General features: G+C 44.1%; 1 protein-coding gene across 7 annotated transcripts in view; it reads right to left on the reverse strand.

Annotated features, from left to right (window-relative positions):
- The window catches only part of ALPK2 (alpha kinase 2), a 148,230-nt gene that overhangs the window by 43,222 nt on the left and 80,902 nt on the right, over positions 1-24,106 (reverse strand). For all 7 annotated transcript variants that reach the window (XR_010151955.1, XR_010151954.1, XR_010151956.1 and 4 more), the window contains 2 exons: positions 10,354-13,747; positions 4,635-4,782 (listed from right to left, as the gene is read on the reverse strand). Coding sequence is in view for 4 of the 7 variants with exons in the window: in XM_016933807.4 (XP_016789296.3) it covers positions 4,635-4,782; positions 10,354-13,747 (3,542 nt within the window). In the remaining 3 variants the exon portion in view is untranslated. The remainder of the gene's footprint in view (positions 1-4,634; positions 4,783-10,353; positions 13,748-24,106) is intronic.

The raw sequence follows: 24,106 nt of genomic DNA on the forward strand, positions 1-24,106 counted from the left end.
ACAAGAGAAAATGGGGTTCTTAGCTTTATGCTACATAAGGATTCGTGACTGAGGGCCCCTTTGTAATAGTGTCCTGTACTCCCCTAGTGAGGTACCAACCATCCAACTATTCCCTCACCCAAAATTATTAAGTTCTGGTCACTGTGCTATGAAAACTAAAACTGGTGGTGGTGGTCATATTGGTGGTGATGATGACAGTGATGATGATGCCGATAGCTAATGTGCACTGAGCATTTGGTATGTACCAGGCATTGTGCCAAATCACATAAAGATCAATTTCATGATGCCCTCAGAACAACCTAATGAGAGAACTATGTTTACTATTCTCAGTTTGCAGATGAGGAAACTGAGGCATAGAAAAATTTAAGCAAATGATTTTGACCTCATTAAGCTGCCTCCCCAAGTAAATTATGGTTCCCACCCTCAAGTCTGGGATAATTTGAAACATAGGGAGAGCCACATATTTATTCCAAAGTCTCAAACAAAAAACTTACTCTACAGCAAAAAAAAAAAAAAAAAGGATATTCAGACGTTGTTCTGGTTTTGTTCTTTAAAATGAACTTTGTTTAAACATTCACCAAGATTCTGTGTATGTATGTGTATACATGTGTGTGGGGTACATTTTAGCTTGGGTTCGTTTCATAGTTTAACAATAAAAATTCACCTAGCTTGAGTTTGTCTCAGTTGCATGTTCAAAAAAAGTGTTCATTATTGGTTGATTTTTCAATAGACTTCAAGCCTCCAATATATACATTCCTTCCCTGGAATATACCAGTGGCTTAAAACAAAGTTCACTAAACCATTCTACTTCCTTCATTCCTGGGGTCTCTGAACATATCCCACTGTATGGTTAAAACTGGATGTGAACAAGTCCAGTTATAAGGGGAAGACTTCCGGACAGGGCAGTAAAACACGGAGTGGGCCACAGAGGAGGCTTGTGGAAAGTCCTTCTGCAAGGCTCTAGGATTGGCACAGCCTTTCTGTCATTGAAAGGGGCAGGCAAGGGCTACCCGAAGGGCTGGGGGCTGAACTAGAACTGTCCTGTGAACATCTTCCTTCCAGCCTAGAAATTCTCTGATACTTGGCCCAGAACCATGAAGACCGTTTTTCCTGGCTTGGCCCATGGTCCCCACCCAAGGCTTTCTTCTAGAAGGAATACATGTAGGAGTCAGAAAGGTCTGGATCCCAACCCTGAGGCCGACCTCAGGTGTGCTATGTAGCCTGTCACCCTCAATTTCCTCCTCTGTGAAAGCAGAATGAGCAAGATCACCGCTCAGATGTGTCATGAGGAGTAACGTGTCATGACACCGGCGTGTGAAGCTTCAGCGAAAAGCCCAGTCTTGAGCGTGGTCACGAGTCATTACTTCGTGGTGAGCAGTAGTATTAGTGGGGAACAGTAGTATTAGTGTGCTTTCTCCATGAAACAAAACTACCTCGGAAGTCCCAAAGAGTTCTATCCAACATTTGTGGAGTATCTGCTCTGTGCTTAGTACTGGGGGATTCAATGATGAAAAAGAAAAAAAAAAAAAAAACAGGCACAGTCCTTGCCCTTGAGGGTCTTCTAGTCTGGGAGGAAATGGACAAACAGAAAATACCAATACAGCTGTAGAAAGCAGGAACAAGTGATCTTGTGCCTTTTTTAACCAAGAGGGTAAGTTCACTTTCATATCCTCTTACCCTGTAAGGGACAAATCTTTTTACCTTAGGAAATGGCCACAGACAGCAGAACAGCAGTGGTGATTAGCTGTGCAGACAAATGCAAAAGAAGCCCATGTCCAGAGTGTGATCAGAAGAACACAAACAGTGAAGTTGGCTGCAGGGAGAGGGTACTTAGCATGGGGACTTCTCTGAGAGATCCCATCATCCATCACCAGCCCTAAGGAGCCAGGGCTTGGCAGCACCCCCACCCACCACTCAGTCTGGGCTGAGAAGTCCTCGGGTTGTTTCTCCCAGGGCCATCCAAGGAGATCCTCCCATCCCAGCAGCCAGCTCCTCATCCACTGGTTCCCAGCGGGAACAACATGACCTGTGCTCCATGACCTTGCTCAGCTATCAGTAGGGCCACTCTACGTGGACAGCTGCCCTTTCAAAAGCCCAGGGAACTCAGAAGGACCTCTCTCCACAGAGTGGAGAATGGGTTCCCGGTTACCAAGAAGGTACTGATGGCCAAATAGCACCAGAGGGTGCCACCTGGAGGTCTCCATGGAGCCAAGACATGCCACTGCTACACAGAGACTCAAACCAAGCTACCACTTTCTTCTTCTTGGTTTCTTCGAAGTATATTAGTCTTGCCCTACCCACAAGAAAGTCTTCTGACACCTAATTTCCACGCTTTAGCCTGTTAAGGAAAGTACCCAAAACTTGCGGACAAAGGAGGAGGATCACAGTCATTGTTCAACAGGATCATTGAGGATGATCTAGTGAAAGGAGAATGCTTTGCTATTTCCCATTTACACAGAACCCACTCAGACACTTTAAGTTACAGGTTAACTTTTAGGTTTCTGTGCAGTAGAAAAGATAACTCACAAAGTTTATTACCTGTCAAACATTAACCAGTGTTATATCTATTTCAAAATGTATTTCCGCATTCCTTTGCCTGATGGACTATCTAAATCTTCATTCCTCAAATGCTCCTTTGAACAACTCTTGCCATTGTACAGGTTCCCTCATGATTTAGTAAGTTCAAGAAGACCTTTGCTCCACGTTCATATTATATTTGAGAGATTTCAACTCTTTGAAAATGATACAAGACAGTGACATATTTCATGGAGGCACAAGTGAAGGGAAACGCTGGACTGGAAGTAGGCATGAGAGAAATTAGCAAACATTTGAAAACCCACTTGAAATAATATAAATGATCTCTCAATAAACAAATGAATTATGACTCTTAAATATTCTCAAGTGTTAGCACGGAGAAAGCAAATGGGTTCAACTAAGCCAGACACTGTCACCAAGGAGAAATGAAGCAAACATCACTAGGAATCAAAGGCCTTAGCCACGCGTCATCAGTAAGTAGAATGCTTACTAATGACATATGCTCCCCAGGGGAAGGTTAGGTTTATCGTAAATACACATCAAATGGAAAAGGGACCCGCAAATATTCAAGTGGTAATTCTGAGCTCAGAGCAAGGCTGATGAATGGAAAAACAGTGAAAATTCTGGTTAATTGCTCTTGGCTGACAGCTTCAGAAAATAATTTAAAATGAATAATTAGTACCTTTTTAAGTAAAGCTCTAGGGAACCTCCTTGACTTAAAAAGCAAACCATTTTTTTCCTTTATAATAATTCTTAAGCCATACCTAAGACAGGCAGGGTAATGGTGACATTTTAGGCAAAGTGGTTATGCTATCAATTACAATCCAGTTAGATGCTCTGGAGTGATGTTAGTAGAAATGAAATCATAGCTCAAGTATTCCATGATTACATTTGAGAAATAGTTTCCAGACATATGTTCCAAGCAGACATATATGATTTAATTAAACAGAAAACTCAGATTTTCTCACTTTTTCAGTCTACTGGTGACAAAATTAAGGGGATTGGAACCCCTCCCATTTCTTAGGGAGCTAAACTGGGAACCCTTTGGCAGAGGGTTGACTTTTGAACCAGGTGATTTGTTTCTAGATTGTGTCAGATGAAGCTTGAATTCATCAGTTCACTTGAACAAGCATTTATTGCCAAGAAAAGCTGCTTAAGGAAGCCATTAATCAGGTTCATTCCACAGGGGATATTCTTGGCAATGATTCTCACGCTCATCTCTCGCCTCCTCATTCTTTTCTCCTTTATTATCTTAAGGACATGGCTGGACGCAGTGGCTCACTCCTGTAATCCCAGCACTTTGGGAGGCTGAGGCAGGTGGATCACTTGAGGCCAGGAGTTCGAGACCAGCCTGGGCAATGTGGCAAAACCCTGTCTCTACTAAAACTACAAAAGAAAATTAGCCAAGCATGGTGGTGTGCTCCGGTAATCCTAGGTACTCGGGAGGCTGAGGTGGGAGGATCACCTAAGCCCAGGAGGTGGAGGCTGCAGTGAGCCGTGATTGCACCACTATACTCCAGCGTGGGAGATGGGAGTAGGACCTTGTCTCAAAAATAAAAATAAAAATCACAGGGACCCAGAAATAAACAGGTTTTCCCATCTTAGTGATGACTGCTGGTCACCCTCAATAGCTGTTACTTTTCTGTAACCTCATAGATTGCTGTTGTTGTTGTTGTTTTTATTCATCTCCTTAGCTTTGTTTGACCTTTATCAGATTACTGGGAATTTATGAAACAGAAAACACACCCAAGTTAAATTCACAGACATACAGATGAGAGCTCTTTAATCTTAGGACCACAGAACCTCAAACTAGAATATCATTTGACATGTTCCTTCCCCTGATTTACAAAATGTAGTGAAAGGTTGTGTGACTTCCCAAAACCCCAGAACTCAATGCTGGCAAAACCTGGGCAAGAATCCTCCATCATTTTCCCCATCCAGACACTTGTCTTCCAATATTTAGTCTTTTTTAATATTGTGGATGTGGAATCTCTGCTTCAATTTTCCTTTTCACGTCCTATAATTTTTTTTTTTTTACAACCATGTTGTGAAATAAACAAGCAACAACTGTGAAAAGTAACTAGGGAAAAACATCGCACCTTCTCTGCACTTGGGCTATGGACTTTGAATCTTTTGTCCAGCAGATAGTAGAATCTTCATGAATTTCTGCAAATTGGCAGCTTAATTTTACATTTCCAGAGTGTTCAGGGAACATCTCAGCTTGGATCTTTCTCAGTAATACTGGAGCTAGAAACAAGATATTTGAAGGTCAGTGTAGCAAAAGACTTTCCCATTTCATACCGTTTAATTCTCATAACAATCCTGAGAGACAGGAATATTATTATCCCCAATTATGGAAGTGAGAATTGAGTCTCTGAGGGGAGAAGTGGCTTGCCTAAATAGTCGGAAAATTTACAAATCAATCTAGTAGAAAATGCTCACTTCCATTACTTAAAATTCTTTAGGTGCAGCCTGTAATGCTTAAAGTGAAATAGAACTTGAGAGATTTTTTCTAAAGGGGATGAGAGGTGGGAGGATTTTAGATATCTATTCTATAGGATCTCATCCAAATAAAGATGTTTTTAAATGATTACCAGATCATCCAGGTCAAAATCAGAGCTAGGAATTAGGGAGTAGAATAAAATCTGGATTATCCAAAAAACTACGGCTAAGCCCCCAAAATGTAAAAGACACCTCAACAATAGGTTATTGGCTGAATAATATTCATTCATCTTTTCCCTTTTATCACACTTGTCTTTGCTGAAGATAACCTAGTAGATTGGAGTAATGTCTGATATCAACCTCATTAGCAAAAGAGAATAGAAGCAATAAGGAAACAATTCCCACTGGTTGGGCTGAGACCTTTGAAATATCACCTCAGTATCAATATCAGTGAGGAACAATTAGCATGCTAATGTGTAATTAGCTAGGGCAGCCACTGGGCGGCAGCCTAGACATTAGAACAAGACAAGGATGAGGCCCCTGTCCCGAGTGGTCGTAACAATTGGGTAGGAAATGAGATTACTGCAGATGTGGTGTGAGTCTATCACAAATTAAGTAGCATAACTCCACAGCGTTGGTAACACAAAAAAGTACATCAGTATAAAACATATGTAATCCGTAGCCAAACCAAGATCACCAATACTGAGACTTTGCTCCACTGCCTCAAATTATACTACGGTGAAAATATCCATGAATTCAAGGTGCTTCTCATCTCTCCTTGGCACCAGCAGATGCTAGGATGACAGAATGCATATTTAAAAGCTAATTCTCTACCCTGGAAGTGATAATGGGCCTGTTGGGTAGCAAATCTTTCAACCAGAGAGTAACCAAGACTGCTAACAGTATCCTGGGAGCCAAGTGGATAATTGAGAGAGAGAGAAAATGTAGCAAGTACGTATTGATGGCAAACCCGCATCAGTGCATTTGGGCCTGCTGGTTCCTGCCCAAGCTGAGACCATGTTCAGGTTCACAGTGTCAAACTCTTGGTCCAGGTCTCGACCAAGCCCACCTCCTCATCTGGGCCATTTCCTAGAGGGTCTTTCCAACACCATGCAGTGGCCGGCTTCATGGGTGAGGTGGGGACACCTAAATATTCCTAAGCCTGCCAGAACCTGTTGTACCGAACACAAGGAAAATTGGAGGATGGTGGGAAGGGCATGAAATGGGCAGCAGAACTGAATGATGGATGGTCTGTGGGAGATTTGAAGCTTGTTTAGCCGAGGGGCTTTGGGCTTTGGATAGGACCCCTGACTATGTGAGACAGAGGTGGAAAGTGCAGCTGAATGAGCTCAAAGGAGACCTGGAGTGCAGCTAGTTTTGTCTTCCGTGTGCAGGTTGGGCTAGTGTTGAGGGAAAACGGTAGTAAAGTCCCCGGTGAATAAAAAGTTTCTGTTGTACTAAGCTTTGGACATCAAAAACGATTACTCAGGCCTGGCATGGTGGTTCACACCTGTAATCCCAGCACTTTTGGAGGCCGAGGCAGGAGGGTCACTTGAGGCCAGGAGTTGGAGACCAGCCTGGGCAACATAGCAAGATCCCATCTCTAGAAAAAAAAATTAGCCAGGTGCAGTGCGCATGCCTGTGGACCTAGCTACTTAGGAGGCTGAGGTGGGAGGATCGGTTGAGCACAGGAGTTCAAGGCTGCGGTGAGCCATGATCTCGCCACTGCAATCCAGCCTAAGTGACAGAGTGAGACCCTATCTCTAAAGTAATAATAATTTTTTAAAAACATTACTTAGGGTTTATTTCTTTTATAATGATCCAAGTCACTGCTCCCCTCATCCTAACTCCCGTCCCACCAGTTAACTGGTGGGAAGGCATTAAATCTGTGCTCCTTTGGGGATAGCAGGGTGGGTACCAGACTGCTGGGTAGGGCACAGTCGAGGTGTCAGCCAAGGGGTCTGAAGTGTACCAGCCGGAAAGCAGTGACGAGGACTCAGGATCTTACAAAAGCCATCACAAGAAGGAAGGAGAACTTCCTAATCTGGTGTCTTCCTGGTGGCAACTTATGTTATTTTTAAGCAATGAAATTGCTGTCGCTTACACTGAGAAAACAAAATAAAAAACCTTTGAGTGCTCAATGGTGGAGTAGATTCTTAAAGGAATTGGCCCACAACTAGAAACCCGTAATGAACAACTAGAAGGTGATAAGTTGAAAAAAAAAAAAAAGGACGGGCATGGTGGCTCATTTTGGGAGGCCAAGGCGGGCGGATCACAAGGTCAAGAGATCTAGACCATCCTGGCCAACATGGTGAAACCCCGTCTTTACTAAATATACAAAAATTAGCTGGGCATGGTGGTGCACACCTATAGTCCCAGCTACTCGGGAGGCTGAGGCTGGAGGATCGCTTGAACCAGGAGGTGGAGGTTGTAGTGAGCCGAGATTGCACCACTGTGCTCCAGCCTGGTGACAGAGCAAGGCTCCGTCTCAAAAAAAAAAAAAAAAAAAAAAAAAAAAAAAGGCTGTTGTCAAGGGCTGGCCCTCTGAATGCTGCCATTCCAAAAGGTAAATGCCAGAAGAGAATTATTTTTCCCGTCTCTTGTCATCATCTGTGTTGATTCGTATGGATTAGTGCCCACAGTGGATTCATATTAGATAAATATTCAGTGCATTCATTATCAAAGTCACCATGGAAAATAACATGTCCTTAATAAATGGATGAATATGTTGGTCAAGCAGTTATTTCCCATCAGTCGATGGCCCTTCCAGTGCAATAACCTAGTGCTGGTTTGTAGTTAGATCAGGGAGCTGTGATCCTAAAGAAAAGTGGGTGCCAGTGTTCCAGAAACCCGTTCTTCTAATTTTCTCTGCAAAGAAAATCCCCACACGAGAGGGGAGAGGTTGGCCGCCAGTGGCAACTCCTCCGAAGCTGGGAAAGGACTGCAGGGTCAGAACCTACCCTGGTGTGGGCAAAACCTGCCTGGGACTCCCATTTACCTGCTGACTCAAGGGTAACTCTGGTGAACCTCCTCCGTCACCAGATGACTCCTACCTTCTGGCTGAGGCCCTGAGTTCTTCAGAGAGGAGGAGCTGTGGATGCCAGCACCACTCTTTCTCCTAATGCTAGGTTGGTATCAACTCAGACACAATGATCTTTTGCCTGAACTAAAATGATCTCTATTTATTTCATAAGCATACTGAGCATAAGCATTGCCTCATTTTTTATTTAAAAACACTAATTTAAAAAAACAGTAACTAACAACCGTGAGAGCTGTGTTAGGCCATGTGCCATTCAAATTGCTTTGCATTTTTATACTTGAGAGGAGTCTTATCATTAGCACCCCCATTTTACAGGTGGGGAAAGTGAGGCTAAGGCATTTGCCCAGGGCTATCCAGGTACTGCCAGAGGCCAGACTTGAACCCAAGCAATATAACTCCTAATCTATACCCTAAACCACCGTGATACAACTTGCCCCAGATGGACCCAAACACCCACTAGTATCTCTAACTGAATCTTTGCCTCTTAAAGGCCTCTGTGTTGTGGGTGGCATGAGTAACAACCCTTCAGTGGTCTGGCCTGGAAAAGTCTTTGGTTGTCTCTACCCCGTAGTCTCCGGCAGGGCCCTCTCAGGACAAGGCTGGCTGCTCTCGCATCTACCTGCTTTGCTCAGACCAGTGGCTCCCAGAAGGCGGCATGCTTGGTCTTTGCAGCCTTTAATGCAATGGTGAGGTTGTGCTGCAGCTGAAATCAAAGTCTTTGACGGCGATTGATTTCAACACTGCCTATCTGGACAGTCCTCTTACCCATGGGTAACTTGAAAAGTCACGGGCAAGAGTTCCAAAAAGGTTGTTTTGCTTGTCTACCTTTACCTGCAAAGGAACCCCCATCCCCAAACAAGGGGGTTGAGGCTGGTCCCCAGAGGCAATCTATTCAGCCTCTGGGCTGAAACCAATTTTGAGAGCTTTTGAAACATTGCTTCATTCTATTTAATTTTTTTTTTTTTGAGACAGGGTCTCGCTCTGTTGCCCAGGCTGGAGTGCAGGTGGAGTGTGGTGGTGTGATCACAGCTCACTGTAGCCTCGACTTTCTGGGGTCAGGTGATTCTCCTTCCTCAGCCGCAGAGTAGCTGGGACTACAGACGTGCGCCACCATACCCAGCTAATTTTTTGTATTTTTCGTAGAGATGGGGTTTCGCCATGTTGCTCAGGCTGGTCTCAAACTCCTGGGCTTAAGCAATCCTCCTACCTCGGCCTCCCAAATTGCTGGGATTACAGGTGTGAGCCACAATGCCGAGCCATTCTCTTTAAATATGCTTTAAAATATAGATGCTAATAAACTGATGGGATACTTCCAAACTCTTCAGAAGGCAGTTTTGTCTTTAAACCTTTCTGCAACAGGGGTTAGGACCCATTTGATGGGATGGGAATAACAAACGCCAGCCTCAAAGTCTAAGGACTCAGGTTAAGAGAGGAGAAAATTCTTCCCTTCTGATCAAACAGCCATCCATAGCTTTTCGCTCCAGAGCACACAGGCCACTGTAGCTTGCTGCAATATTTTCTCTTCTGACTTCTACCAGGGTGTGTGGGGAGGGAAGAAGAGCTCTGAAATAAAACAGGCTAAAATTTGGTCTATACATGGAATTTGGGACTGAAATGATTCCTTAGACAAAGTAGAATTAACTGCAATTTCAGGACTTTTTTTTTTTTTAACAGCATCATAGGTAGAGGTTGATCAAGGACTTTTGAGGCTCGAGTGGTCTGAAACCTAGAACAGAGACCTCAGAGGACTTTAGATTTAGATAAATGGGAAGGGTGAGTTGAAAAGAAATGTTACACTCAAATTTGGAAGAAAAACCAAGGTTCAAGGAAGTTATTTTTAATGAAAAATCAGTGATTAAAGAGGAGAATCCCAATTTGTACCAAAATATTCATTTCCACAAATCCTGCTTAGTGCATGGTCTATTTCATTATACTAATTAGCTACATTGATTAATGCTTCTGTTTATATTTTTAAATAGATTTTGTAAAAGAGGATAATTAAACGGAAAAGCACCTTCATCACATTCCCCTCCAACAGACATGCCTACAGGCGGCCTTTATCAATGGTTCTCAGTTGTGGTTCTCCCGATAGATCACCTGGGAACTTGTTAGAAGTGCAAATTTCACACACAGGGGGAGGGGAGCAATCTGGGTTTTAACAAGCCCTCCAGGTGATTCTGATGCCACATGCTGAAGCCACTTGGCCACAACCATAGCATCAATGCCCACCTGGGGGACACTGGCCTTAATTGCAAAGGACCCTCGAGGACACAGGAACTGGATACCTGGTCTACAAGCCCAAACTTTAACAATGATGGACAGCAACAGAGCCTCACCTCTTCCTTCTCTTTTGCAAGATGGCTTTTTTGGGTCTTGTTTCTCTTCTGTGTGTGATAATGATGTTTCGAGTTTGGGCATCTTTTTAAGAAAGGCTGAGTTCTTTCTGATATTTTCCTTTTCTTCCAGTTTCAGCCTCAGGGCTGCCACCCTGGACAAAATTTTCTTCTTTACTCCCTCAGCTAAATGTCCACTGCCTGGGGCTTCTGGCTTCCTCTTGACCTCCTCTGACCCCATCACTGCTGTGAGGGCCCCTGGCGATTTGCCTGCTCGGGCTTCCAGGGACTTCTCTCTCTCCCTGGACTTTTTCACACAGCCGAGGGTGCCCTTTTGACATGGATCCTGCAGTAACTTAGGGGCTTTCTCTAACTCACGTTCTCCTGAAATAAATGCCAAGCTCTTCGCTGAGGAGCTAGATGAGCTTGGGGGTTTGGTTTCCCCAATTTGAAGCACCTCTATTTTAGGTTCCTCCATTTTGTGGCTTATCAAAAAGTCTGTGACATTTCCTTCAGGAGATGAAGTACAAGGGAACCTGGTAAGATCAGGAGAAGAGGGCAAAGGTTTCCCACGCTCATTCTCAATAGTTCCCCTTTTCTGTGAAACAGGAAACACATACTGACGCTTTCTGGGCTCAACTATGTCATTTTCAGGGACGTCATGAATTTGGCCTGTGGAGTTGTGCGTGTCAACCCCAAGAGAAGCATGAGTCATTATTGGAAGACAGCTAGAAAGAGGTGAAGTGGGGGAAATCAATTCTGCTTTGTCCTTTTTGCTTTGCTCAGCCTCCCCTAAGCTCCCATCACTGCTTTCTTGTATTTGGCCTATGCTACATCCACTTGGAATTCTTTGACCGCCTTCGCTGGGTTGCAGGACTTGCCAAATGGCAGTTTTTGCCTCCTCAGGTTGAATTTGTTCAGCCTCCTGCTTCATACTGCCTTCTTGGCTTCTGCTGATTCTATTTTCACTCAGAATGGTTCCCTGGAGACATGGAACTTGCAAAATGGCCGGCTGGATTTCCGCTTCGTGGCCCATGTTTCCGTCATTTGATTGACCCCCTTCTCTGGCGCCCTGTGGTGTGGTTTCAGAGGGCTCTGGTTTTCCAGCCCTGGTGTACTCTGTCACACTTATCTCATCAATGGGATCTACAGAGGACTCTAGGATTTTAGGGCAGGTCAGAAACTTTTTAAAGAAGGCAGTGTGATCCATCTTGAGTTGTTTTTCCTCCTGGTCTTGACTCACATTGTTAACATTTTCCTTCCCTCCAGTTTCAGAAGCCGCTGACAGTGAATCTGTGACAGATAACTCCTTTTCATCTACAGGGTCCACGGATGACTCCAGGAGTCTGGGTTGGCTGAAACCCCGGGAAGAAAGACTTCTCCAGTGTACACTGATGGTGGGCTCTTCGCCTTTATGGCTTTCTCTGCTATTAGCAAGGGCTGAGTCAGCATCCTCTGGACTGTGAGCCAATGCTGCTATTTCAGAGGGGGCCAATTCAGGCACAACAGCATCTGCCTTTAGACTATCAGGTACAGCCCAGACCTTGTCAGGAATTATGAGACCACCATCTGATGCCTTGCTCTCAGAATTTGTCAGTTGTCGTGGTGGCCAGATTTCAGAAGCGGAAGCCTCTAGAGTTATAATCTTCAGCTTGTTGCCTGCCTCCCAATTTCCAGGTCTATATTCTTTAGACTCTTCCAAAAGGATATCAGAGAGAGATGGAACGTTGCTCAGAGCCTGACTGTCTTCTTCCCCAGCAGTTTCAGCCACCACGGAGACCCTCGTCCCCCAACCTGAGCGCTGCCCTGCTCCTTCCCTAGAGCTTGCTGGTGAGTGGGCCGTGGGCACCAAGTTTCTTTCCTCTTGTGCAGCAGATGTCGTAGGCAAACTTTGTTGGAAATCAGGTGCAGAAAGAGAACCCTGCTGGGACAGGCTCTGCTGCTGGAGCCCCTGCTTTGTTTCACTTCCTCTTTCTTGGAAATTCTCTTCATAGCTCCTAAAGTCTGCTCTGTCCACAGTCTGGCTCTTATCTCCAGACAGGTTATCAACCTGAAGAGGGGAATTACTGCAGAAACCCTCTCCCTCTGGGAGCTGCAGGACATGGTGTGGGACTCCTGGCACACTGGGCGCCCTGCAAAGTAGCTCTTTTGTAGATTTGATGGTAGCACCACTTAAAATATGATCCAACTGCACTTGGGAAGGAAATTGGGAAACCTTTTCATGGGATGCACGAGGGAACCTCTCCTCAGTGCCACCTGCATGCTTGTCCTCAGGAATTGACACAGCAAGGTATTTGGCTGGGTGGACTTCGGTGGCAATGGTAACAGTTGATGTGTCCTCAGTCTCCCTGGTCGCTTGAAAGCACTCATTATTAGCAGTTAATGTTGTTGGCTTCTCCCAAGGAAAACTCACAATTGAACTATAACTGGTTGGTGTGGCTGTGGTGTCTGCGGCACTAGGACTGGGGCTCTTGTCACCTCCTTCTTTAAATTGCACTAAAGGATTGTTCTCAGAAGAAAGGAGCTGTGTTTCATCAAGCCCTCCTGAGTTGCTGGGGCTTGGCTGCTCCTGGCCAGCATGTACTGTGGAGGCCAGTGGGTAGGTGGAATTCTCCACCTTGGCTAGATTTTCTCCTGTGGCACCTTCACTAGCTGTGTGTGAAATGTTCAAGGTGAAAGTACTGGTAAAAAGAGGGGACATGACTGAGTTGCCGTCCTTGCTGCTTTTGCACGTAGACACTGAAGTCTCAGACACTTGTGTCTGAAAAAAGACTTCCAGTGTCTTGTCATTAGAAGAACATAAATCAGATACTTTGTTTTGACCTTCTGCCAGTTCTACAGTATCTACAGAGCAAATTTCTTGAGGCAAATATTTATCAACTGGTGTCCCAACAAGAGAATCTATGGTATCAAAACATGTTCCTTGGTCACCAGCCTCAAAACACTCCATTGCACACACTGCTACTCTGTCCCTTGGCTCATCACACACATTTTCCAGGGTGAGGGCAGTATCTGTGGGTTCAGGGGAAGCAACAGAGACAGCCACAGGCTCCCTGAAGTCAGCACGAGCATCCTTGGGGAGATGCCTTGAGAACACACCTGGGGACATATTCTCATCATTGGCTTCTGAGATGCTCTGCTCATATTTTAGGCCTTCCCTGAAATTGTCAGGTATGTTGCCATCTCTGTCTTGTTTTTCTTCCTGCTGTGGACCACAGGTACAGGGTTTGACCTCCGAGTGTTGAGCGAATGATGCATTTTCCTTGTGGACCCCTCCTAAGTTTGAGAAGGAAATTGTTGTGGTCCCAGTGAATGGGGACTCCTCCCCAGCAGGCTCTGAGAAAGCTGGCATCTGGCTGCAAGAGATTGTCTCTCTGACTGTTTCCTGAATTTGTACCTAGGAAGATGAAAAGTGATATTAATAGAATTGTTCATGGGAGAGCCCACAATAGGGCATAACTGCAATCCCAAGAGTGTTAATCCTCAATGACTGTAATAATGGACAAGAATGATTGAAATCTAAACATTAATCCCCCAACTCCCTCTAGCTATTAGAGATTTCCTAGAAAACTGCAAATTTAAGCAACTCTGTGTTCCAGGGGGCCCTTTGTCAAATTCATCATTATAAGCAAAAAGCCTCCTGACAACCATCATTTATTTAATGATTTCTTTCTCTCTTAGGAAATAGATGGAAATAAATTGAATGTTAACTGTTTTGATCAAGTAAGTCACAACAAGAGCTGTGCGCATCTTTCCAGAAAGATGAATCTCACATGATCATAATAAATGAAATAAACAGTACTTGCAAAACAGCAATAAGCAATCTTTGTCCCCAAAATATAACAGCTTGCTGGTTAATAATTGCTATGGTTTGGATATTTGCCCCCTCCAAACCTCATGTTGAAATTTTATCCTCAGGGTTGAAGGTGGGGCCTAATGGGAAGTGTTTGGGTTATGGGGGTGGATCTCTTACGAATAGATTTATGCCATCCCTCAGGGGTGGGGGGAATGAGTGAGTTCTCAATCTATTACTTCCTCGTTGTTAAAAAGAGTCTGGCACCATCCCCACCCCCACCCTGCTTCCTCTCTGTCCATACTATCTCTGAAAATGCCAGCTCCCCTCTGCCTCCCATCGTGAGTTGGAAGCAGACTGAGGCCCTCACCAGATGCAGATGCCTAATGTTGAACTTTCTAGCCACCAGAATCATGAGCCAAATAGGCCTCATTTCTTGATAAACTACCCAATCTCAGGTATTCTGTTATAGCAACATGAAGTGCACTAAGATAACAATGTTACTAAAAAACAGAGAGAAGGCTGCCTTTGAACCCACCTCTAATGAATAAATGGACTTATGATTGGCCACCAGCACTGCCAATCATTTATTTCCTACAGAAGCTTATAAACATCCCAGAATGTATCCCAGACTTTAAAATAGATGCCCAGTGGCAGGCAGACCACCTCTACAGGAAATAGAAGATTCAGGACTGCTTAGGTTTTTGAGAAAAGGGGAGAGGGGGAGGGAGGGAGGAAGAGAGGAAGGCAGAGAAAAAGAAACCTCACATTCTGAGGATTGAGCCTTTCATGGTACTATATGAATGTTCCATGATATTGGATATTGTTCAAGGAAGCAGCAAACTCTTTGACTAAATCCTTGTCTCATGAAACTTTTAGCTCATTGATTATTTCAAAACAAAGAAAACTTATGTCCAGCCAAGGAGAAGAAAATTACTTCTAATTTCTGAAGCAACTCAGTCTTTGCTCCCAGGACTCCTGCCTTGGACAGCCACATTCAGATGTGCAGGGAACAGATGACTGGCCTTGGCGGGATGGGGTTCAGGGGTGGGGATGAAGTCTGTCTCCCAGTGTATGACAAAACAGAGCTGAAATGTTCATGTGCATATTATGGCTCCAATGTCATGAGATTGATTCTCATAAATCATACATGACAATCAGTCTTACTACCTTGTGGTCAATCCCTGTATGTACTGCCCGTGGGAAACAGGACAACAGCATAATCACACCTCTTTCCACACTTCCCCCAGGCTGCTTACAGCCTGTCAGTCATGCATCTCTCATTTTCTCTTTTAAAGCTACTTTGAGGTTCATTTAACTCATATTTGATGGGCATAAAAATGCTAACTAAACAAGAAAGAAATTTAATATAAACTCCATGAGGGCTAGGACTACTTAATCTTTCAACAAATATTTAGTGAATGCCTCCAAAGTACTAGGGAGTGTTTTAGATAATGGGGATACAAGACAGGCAAATGCTCATCTACAAGGAGCTCCCATTCTATGTTCTAGTGAAGGCCTGTTATAGCGATTAGCATGCGGTAGATGCTTACTAAGTGTTTGTTGAGAGAATGAATAAATGAATGAACCATGTACCAGTTGAGACAGCTGTAGCCAACTTCACCCATTAAAGCTCTACACTCGAAAGGGTTTGAACTTTCATGTGCTCCTGACTTTGCAACAACCCCGTTTTAAAGGAGACTTTGAACCATAAGCACTACTGGTTATCCTGGTGTTCCCGGAAAGAAAAGTATATTTATTCCCTTTCTAGATCCCTTTTTCTTCTTTATTAAAAAGAAGAAATATCATTTCTGGGAAATAAGGGATAAGGTATGTTTTTTAAAAGAGTTTGATGTGCATATGGTTTCCTCTCTATACCTCAATATCTGTAACACATGTAAAGAGTATTTTTCTGGCTTGGTATTTTGGTTCAGCCTTTTAAGAATATGCTATAGCACAAATAGACTGAGTCATTAAGCACAGAAAACATAGGGAACTTCCTGGTCATTATGTGAAATGTATAGAGAGACTGCCCCATCAAAAACACCACCACCCCTCTCTCCGGCCTTTCTATCCTGCCCGCATTTCCACTACCTGTGTCAGTCCCTTATTTTAAGGTCCTGGTATTATCACAGTATCATCAGTGTCAACAGACATTTATGGAGTAGCTGTCATGTGCAGAATTCTCTGTCAGGCACTGGGCAATTTTTTCCAAAGGGCTTCAGTTAAAAAGTTACTGTGATATTTACTGGGATGGTACCTTTATTCTTCCATGATTGATTACTATTACATCAGCAAAGTAATAAGCGGGTACCTAGAAGAGACTGACATCTGAAGAGAATTAAACACAGGACAAGTTTTGATTAGGATGAGCTTGGTCACTGGAATAGATCATCATAGTATCATGCCGTGATTTACAAAATAATCATATTCCATTGAGATTTATCTGCACCTTTCCTCTTGTATTAGTCAGTTCTTGCACTGCTATAAATACCTGAGACTGGGTAATTTATAAATAAAAGAGGTGTAATTGGCTCACGGTTCCACCGGCTATACAGGAAGTATGGTGGCAACTGCTTCTGGAGAGGCCTCAGGGAACTTTACCCATGGCAGATGGCAAAGCTGAAGCCCACATCTTACCCAACAGGAGCAGGACCAAGAGCGAGCAAGGGGGAGGTGCCGCACACTTTTAAACAACCAGATCTCACAAGAACTCACTCATTGTCACGAGACCAGTACCAGGAGATGGTGCTAAACCATTCATGAGGAACCACCCGCATCATCCAATCACCTCCCACTGGGCCCCACCTCCAACATTGGGGATTACATCTCAGTGCAAGATTTGGTAGAGACACAGATCCAAACCATATCGCCCCTCTTACTTTTAAATTAAAATTCTACTTCAAAATACCCTAGTGAATCTCCACATGTAAAAAAATTGGTTGAATCCTTGACCATGTAAATTCATATATTTGACACACATTTAGTGACCATCTACTTTATACCAGGCACTGTTCTAGGCAGCTGGGAAACATCAATGAACATAACAGAGATTGCTGGCCTGTGGAAGTTATGTTGAAGCAACAAACCGTACAACTGGCCCGCTGCTGATAAGCAATTCCATAAATTTGATTTTAACCAATGGAGTTTTTTTTGAAGTGAAGCCTTTAACAGCCCAGTTCATATTTGTACTTGCTTACGGCATCAGTTTCAAGAGCAGGCTCCTCGGTTCTCATCCAGAGGCCAGCTCACAGAGAAAGGGAAACCACAGACTCACACCTTCCCAATGAGTCAGACCTTTCTTTTAGGAGGAGATTTCTTAGTTAAGTCATTACAAAAGAATGCTAGCAAATGATTCTTCTGCTGTGCACCTACTCTCAGCATAGAATGAGTGCTGAAACTTAGAGTGAGTGCTGACACAATTTCCTTATGTAGGGAAATTGTACTCATTCAAGTGAAAAAAGGAGTGTTTGGGGCTCTAGGAGTAAGCCCAACATAGTATGTGGTGCGTGGACTTGGAGGACTAGCAACCAGCGTTTGTAGCCCAGCTTAATTGGATATAGCATGCATGACCACCGGTAACCTCTTTAGCTTCTCTGACCCTCTGTCTCCTCCTCTAAGACTAACCACATGCATGTCTGCACCATCTTGTCAAGTGCCTGACATATTGCCTGGTGCCCAGAAGGCACTCACTCACTGATACTAATTTTCCTTCTTCTCTGTGAAAAAACAGCAGTAGCTCAGGAAAAGAGGAAGTTGGGGAGCTCTGACAGGCAGAACCTTGAGCTATGAGCTTTATGAGGGTTTTCTCATCTGATCTGTAAAATAAATCTGAGAAAAAGATGTTATCATCTCTTCTTTACTGATGAGATGAATAGCCTAGGTCCAATCATAGAAACCACACAGTAGGTTATATAAGAGAAGTTCAATATAAAGAACTGTTGACTGTGATAGAAGAGTGCTATAAGGTATAAGGAAACTGTCTATAGTACTCTAGGTAAGGGAAAGTACCAAGGAAGGACAAAGTTGGAAGAGGTTTAGACCTACTTGGAGAAGGTGTGGTTAGGCCACCAGATAGCACAGAAGTTCACTGGTGCATCCAGACCAGAGCTGGCCTGGAATTGCTGAGAAAAGCAATAGACCTCCCTTCCAAGTGCAGGCCAGGAGTAGGTGGTCAGCATGCAGTGGCGTGGGTGTGCAGGGGAGTCTGGGCATGGGTGGTCACAGGGGCTGAAGCCTTCAAAGCTTGTGGGCTACATGTGGTGTGGGTCAGGAGTTTGCAGAGTGCTAGTTTGAATGTCCACTCAAAACTCATATTGAAACTTAATCCCCAGTGTGGCAATACTGATGGGTGGGGCCTTTAAGAGGCGATTGAATCATGGGAGCTCTGCCCTCATAGAGGGATTAATCCATTTATGGATTAATGAATTAATGGGCTGAAGGATTGATACGTTATCAAGGGAGGGGACCTGGAGGCTTCATAAGAAGAGGAACAGAGACCTGAGGTGGCATAGAGCATGCTTAGCCCCCTCGCCATGTGATGCCCTGCTCTGCCTTGGGACTCTGCAGAGAGTCCCCAACAGCAATAAGGCCTGCACAAGATGCAGGCCCTCTACCTGGGACTTCTCAGTCTCCAGAGCTGTAAGAAATACATTTCTTTTCTTTATAAATTTCCCAGTTTCAGGTATTTTGTTACAAGTAAAGAAAACGGACTAAGTCACAGAGGGAACAAGTGCTCTGTGCACCAGACCTCAGGCGGCTATGTGTAGACCACACAGGAGCTTGTGGAGGCAGTCTGTGCGTTGATACAGGCAGGAGGCTTTAAGAGCTGGGGGCCATGCGGGGCTCTGGGTTCCAAAGAGAGAGGGCAGCAGAAAGGGTATCACTACACTAAGGCTACAAGGTTGCAGATGACCACGTTCTGGGGCCCATGGCTGAGGCAGGATGACCACAGGCTCTCCAACTCCACCAATGCTGAAATGACAGGAATTCTGTTCCTCCTGCAGTGTCCTTCCAGTGCCTTCTGCTGAGAAAGCGTAATACTGTGCTTACTTTAAAGAAGAATAATGGAATTTCATTAGTACAGGGCACATATTAAAGGGTGAATTCAGAGCTGAGAGGAATGAATTAAAAACCGACACATGAGGTCAATGATGTTTGGGGATGAGAAGTCTCCCCAGGGTCCCACAGTCAAAGGCAGAGCCAGGATTTAAAGCCAAGTCTGTGAGGCTACAGAGCCCTTTCCAACCCAGCATTTCTAATCAGGTAAGTTGGAACAAACCCCACCTCACCAAGGGCTGGGAACTTCCCCTAATTTAAGTCCAGAACTTCTGAGCTCCTGAAACACTTTGGATATGAAACTGCAAATGTCCTTCTTAGGTGTAACATGGCCATCTCTCAATTTCTCTACTTCCCTACAAGGTCTAAGGGTAGGGACTCAGTTATTCATTTCTGAGTCTCCAGAGCCTAGCACATAGGGACTCAAATAATTTTGCTGAATGAATAAGCAGATGAATGAATACAGGAGGGGAAAGGGTAAACCAAATTTAGTAATGTTTCCAAGCCTCTTTTTGAAAGCAGCATTAAGCTTGGAAACTTAACGCTTGAATAGCATTTTTCAATTGAAAACCCATTCAACATGCCTCTGATTCCACAAACATATTATTTTCACTTATTGGCCTTTCCAAAGTTCTGCCTCCTAGGAATGTCTGCCATGGATTTAATGGAAAGGTGTGTTTCCTCTTTGTGCACCCCAGGATGTTCAAGGTTATGCTTTTCATCATTAATGAGTGTCTTTCATGCCAGCCAAGTGCATGACACTAATTTGAGTCACTAACAATAGAAAGTTGTATGAGATAAGATCCCTCTCCTCAAATAGCTTATAATCCAGTTGAAGAGACAAGATGTACATGGAAAACAAGATGTACATAGATAACAATTCTTGACAAGTTGTGCTAATAGCCAAGTGGATGAAACTTAACTAACAACGCTGCTCCAGGACAGAGTGTGGAAGGTCACCACTGTATCATCCTCTTCCATTTCAACGATAAAATTCCTGCAGTGCAGAAATCAGAGGTTGTAATCTCATGTCATATGTTTCAATTCTAAGATACTTCTTGAACATTTCCATGCAGTCTAAGGGACTTCTCTACTGATTGGAATGGGCAGATGTGGTAGATACTGTTGGCTGACTAATTCAACAGTACCGCCAATCCCCTTGTCTCTTGCTACCTCCAACTAAGAAGGCTGGAAAACCACACACTCTCCCAGCCTCTTACATAGCTAGATGGGGCAAAGGGGTCAGTCTGCCTAATGAGATGTTCAAGGAATCCCACCAAGGGACTTCTGGGGAAGCTTTGCTTTCCTTGTGTAAGGTACAGACATGGTGGGTACCTTGCCTATCCCCTCCTTCTTCCTTTAATCAGGATGTAATGCCTGGTGCTGCAGCTCTCATCTTCCAGTCCTGGGGCATGAAAATGAAAAGCCAGCACACTATGACTGGTGCAGCAGAAAGAGAGAAGGAAGTTGGAGATTTGCAGTCATCGTTGAGCTACTGGAATGACACACAGACTTTCACTAGCCCCAGACTTCTTGTGAACTACAAAAAAACACACACACACACACACACACTATTAGCTAGCTGACTATTCTGTTAACTGCAGCTTCTCAGCAGCCTAATGGATAGAAGAGAAAAATATATGGCTGAGGGAAGAAGGGGAAGCCAGGTGAGGGTCACCCTGGAACCCTCTGGAGGCTCTGGGCAGCTCCTGGTAGGGATTAGCTGGAAGGGGATAGTGTCCCGTAGAGCAAGGGGTGTGGTCCCTGGAAGGGAGCTCAAGGTGCTGGTCAAAATGCCAAGGGATCAAAGGGCCTTAGGCAAGGTGAACTTGAAGTAGAGTGGGGGAGGGAGAATGGGAAATATGAGAAGATTGATTGTCAAAGGAGAGAGGCCACAGTTCTAAAGCCAATCAGAAGCCCAGGGCCAGGAGGGCCAAGCCACTCGGTCCCTAGCTTCAACTGGTCAGTCTTCCGTGTGCCAACATGCCCTACCATGCATAATTTTCATTCTCCAACTTCTTTTTCTTTTTTTTTTAATGTTCTTTTAGTGTTCTTTCCTTCTTATCTGGATGAGGTAGGTAGAAATAGCACTGTGTCCTTCAACAGTTGTCTACACATCATCAATTTTCCCTTGTGGTTCCAGGAAACTTTAAATGAGACCTTCCCCTCTCTCCAGCCATTCTGGGCTGCTGTAGCCTCCCCCACGGATAACCTTTCCTAAATATCTGCTGAGCTGTCACAACAGGCAGAGCGTCATTCGGCCATTTGTCATTCGATAGATCAAATCCATACCACCTGGGGCTGCAAAACTGAAAATAGATAGCCCGGTCCCCAGCCAAAGAAAGCTTAAAGGCAAGCTAGAATATTTCAGGAACTTGAGTTTATTTTTAGGAGTTGCCTGATTGCCCAGAAAGAAGCTTCTCTTGAAGGCTTTGAATGTTAGAATAACACGTAATAGACTGGAGGACTGTAACTTCCTTGATATTCATCTAAAACCTCCAGTCCTGAAACAGATCCTAAACACCCCTGTATCTGACCAGCTCTTCTTCATTCCATTCCCTCCTAAGGGACAAGAAATCCTCAGCCAACTGGTGTTACAATTCTGTCTTCATTTCTTGAGAGTCATAGAGTTTGTAAAATACTGATTTGATCTTTTGCTGGGAGAGGCCTGGGTTTCCATGGCTCACACCCTTCCTAGGAGCTCTGTGCGTTCAGTGGGAGTCTTTGCCTGGTGACATGGTACGAGTGGAAGGGCACTAGAGCATGAGCCATGAGCATATGAATTTATTGTACATCTCAGGCGAGGTGAGCTAAGTAGTAATGCTACTATTAGTAGTAATAATTGCTAATCCCTACAGCCTTTTTAACACATGGCAGGCACTGTTCTAACTGCTTTACTTACATTCATGCAGTTAATGTTGGTAAAATGGCATAGAAATCTATGACTTGAGGATTTTGGGTTGTACATTGCAAACGAAGGGATATACCAACTATTCCAACACAGGCGGGGACCATGTAATGGCAAACTCATGTGAAATGGGTCACAAAAACGGCTGTCTTCTTTTCCTGCATGCATCTGTGTTTTCCTGCATAGATGATGGGAGATTTCTGGGAAATGAGAGAGACAGAGTGAGCCATAATTTCCATAAAATGCAACTGTATGCAAACATAAGAAAAGATGGTGCTATGAAGGCCCATGATTTCTCTTGAATTCCACTAGGCATTTCTGAATAGTCTCTGGGGGGTTTTTTGGTTTTGTTTTGTCTTTTTGCTTTTTTATTTGCTGTGTCTTAAAAGACACAGGAGATGAGAGAAAAATGGAGTAGGGTGATGGAAAAATGATTTGAGTCTCAGAAAACTGGGGTTTGGTCTTGGATCTGCTACTATACAGGAAGTGGCTGTAGAGAAGTCACCAGGTCTCTCAGAGTCTTTCTTCCACAGTAAAGTAAGAGTTAGATAACACCTCTTGCTTCCCAACAGCTTTGGTGTTCTGTGACCTGCTGCCAAGTAAATGGGGCTTAAGCTTCACCCCTCATTTGCAATCAGAGGTTCCTTGGACTCCTATGGCTTCTAGATCTAATCTTCTCTATTAACAATGAGAATTGTTAGGGAAAAGGATACAGCATGTCACCATGTCACCATAGGTAGACCGATTGAAGATTGAGCCAGTGGGACCCCAGAGAGGGGCAGGAAAGAGACAGTGGGCTGGAGAACGGCTCACCATGAACATGCACTCTCTGGATTCCAAGTTCCTCTGCCTCCCTGGTCTCTTTCCTTCTCCCTCCTCTAGGCATTAAGTGCCTTGTGTCTTTGGTAGACTGCACTGTGTTGGCGTATAGACCCTATGGTTCATCCTGCAGAGTCCTAGAGGCTTACAGACCTAGTCCAAGCCAGTGAAAATCATCACAGCCACAGAATGCAACACCAGTGGCCTAAGCCTCCAACCTTGTTAGCCCTTTGTAAGATACAGGCTGCTTTGAAGAGCCAAGAAAAGTTATGGCTTCTTCCCAGAAAGTCTTGTTTTACCCACACAATGTTGCACATAATTTCCGGGGGGTTTCAGACCCCCTTGGGCCTATGGATATCCTGTTAAGGGCTCGTTGAGCCTCAGAATGAATCCCTGCTGTAGACTATGAGCCTGGAGTGAGTGGGATGGTATTGTTTACGTCCCACAAACTGAAACTTTCCTGCAGATTTCAGACAAAATGATAAGGGGAAAAAATTAATTCTTAGTCAGGTTCTAGGAGAGTACTTTCAAATCAATATCTCTCTTTATAGTTTTTAGAATTTGTGAGTAAAAGCAAAACCAAGGTAGTAGCAATTACCACACTGCAATGACAATAATACATTACATAAAGCAAGTTCTTGTAAACTTTAGAAGCAGGAAATACTTGTCACGATTACTACACTAGTACTTTGCCTCTTCAGCGTGGGCTTCAAAGTGTACAGCAGTGATGGTATTCGGCTATTGGAAAATCTGAATATAAACATAAATATTAAGCCAGTCACCTGCCTCAGATGCTCATACCAAAAAATGGTGAGAAAATGCAGGTTTGGGGATTGAGGATTCTTTATGTCCTATATCTCTTCTCTAGTAAGTCAGCAGGATAGTGATAGGACCTCGGGTTTGGTTTCCTGTGTTTTTTTTTTTTTTTTTTTCTTTGAGATGGAGTCTCACTATGTTGCCCATATCACAGTGGTGCGATCTCGGCTTATAGCAACATCTGCCATCCAGGTTCAAGTGATTCTCCTGCCTCAGCCTCCCAAGTAGCTGGACTTACAAGCAAGTGCCACCATGGCCAGCTAATTTTTGTATTTTTAGTAGAGATGGGGTTTTGCCCTGTTAGCCAGGCTGGTCTTGAACTCCTGACCTCAAGTGATCCACCCACCTCGGCCTCCCAAAGT

This window comes from Pan troglodytes, chromosome 17, assembly GCF_028858775.2.
Source record: "Pan troglodytes isolate AG18354 chromosome 17, NHGRI_mPanTro3-v2.0_pri, whole genome shotgun sequence".
NCBI classification, from domain to species: domain Eukaryota; kingdom Metazoa; phylum Chordata; class Mammalia; order Primates; family Hominidae; genus Pan; species Pan troglodytes.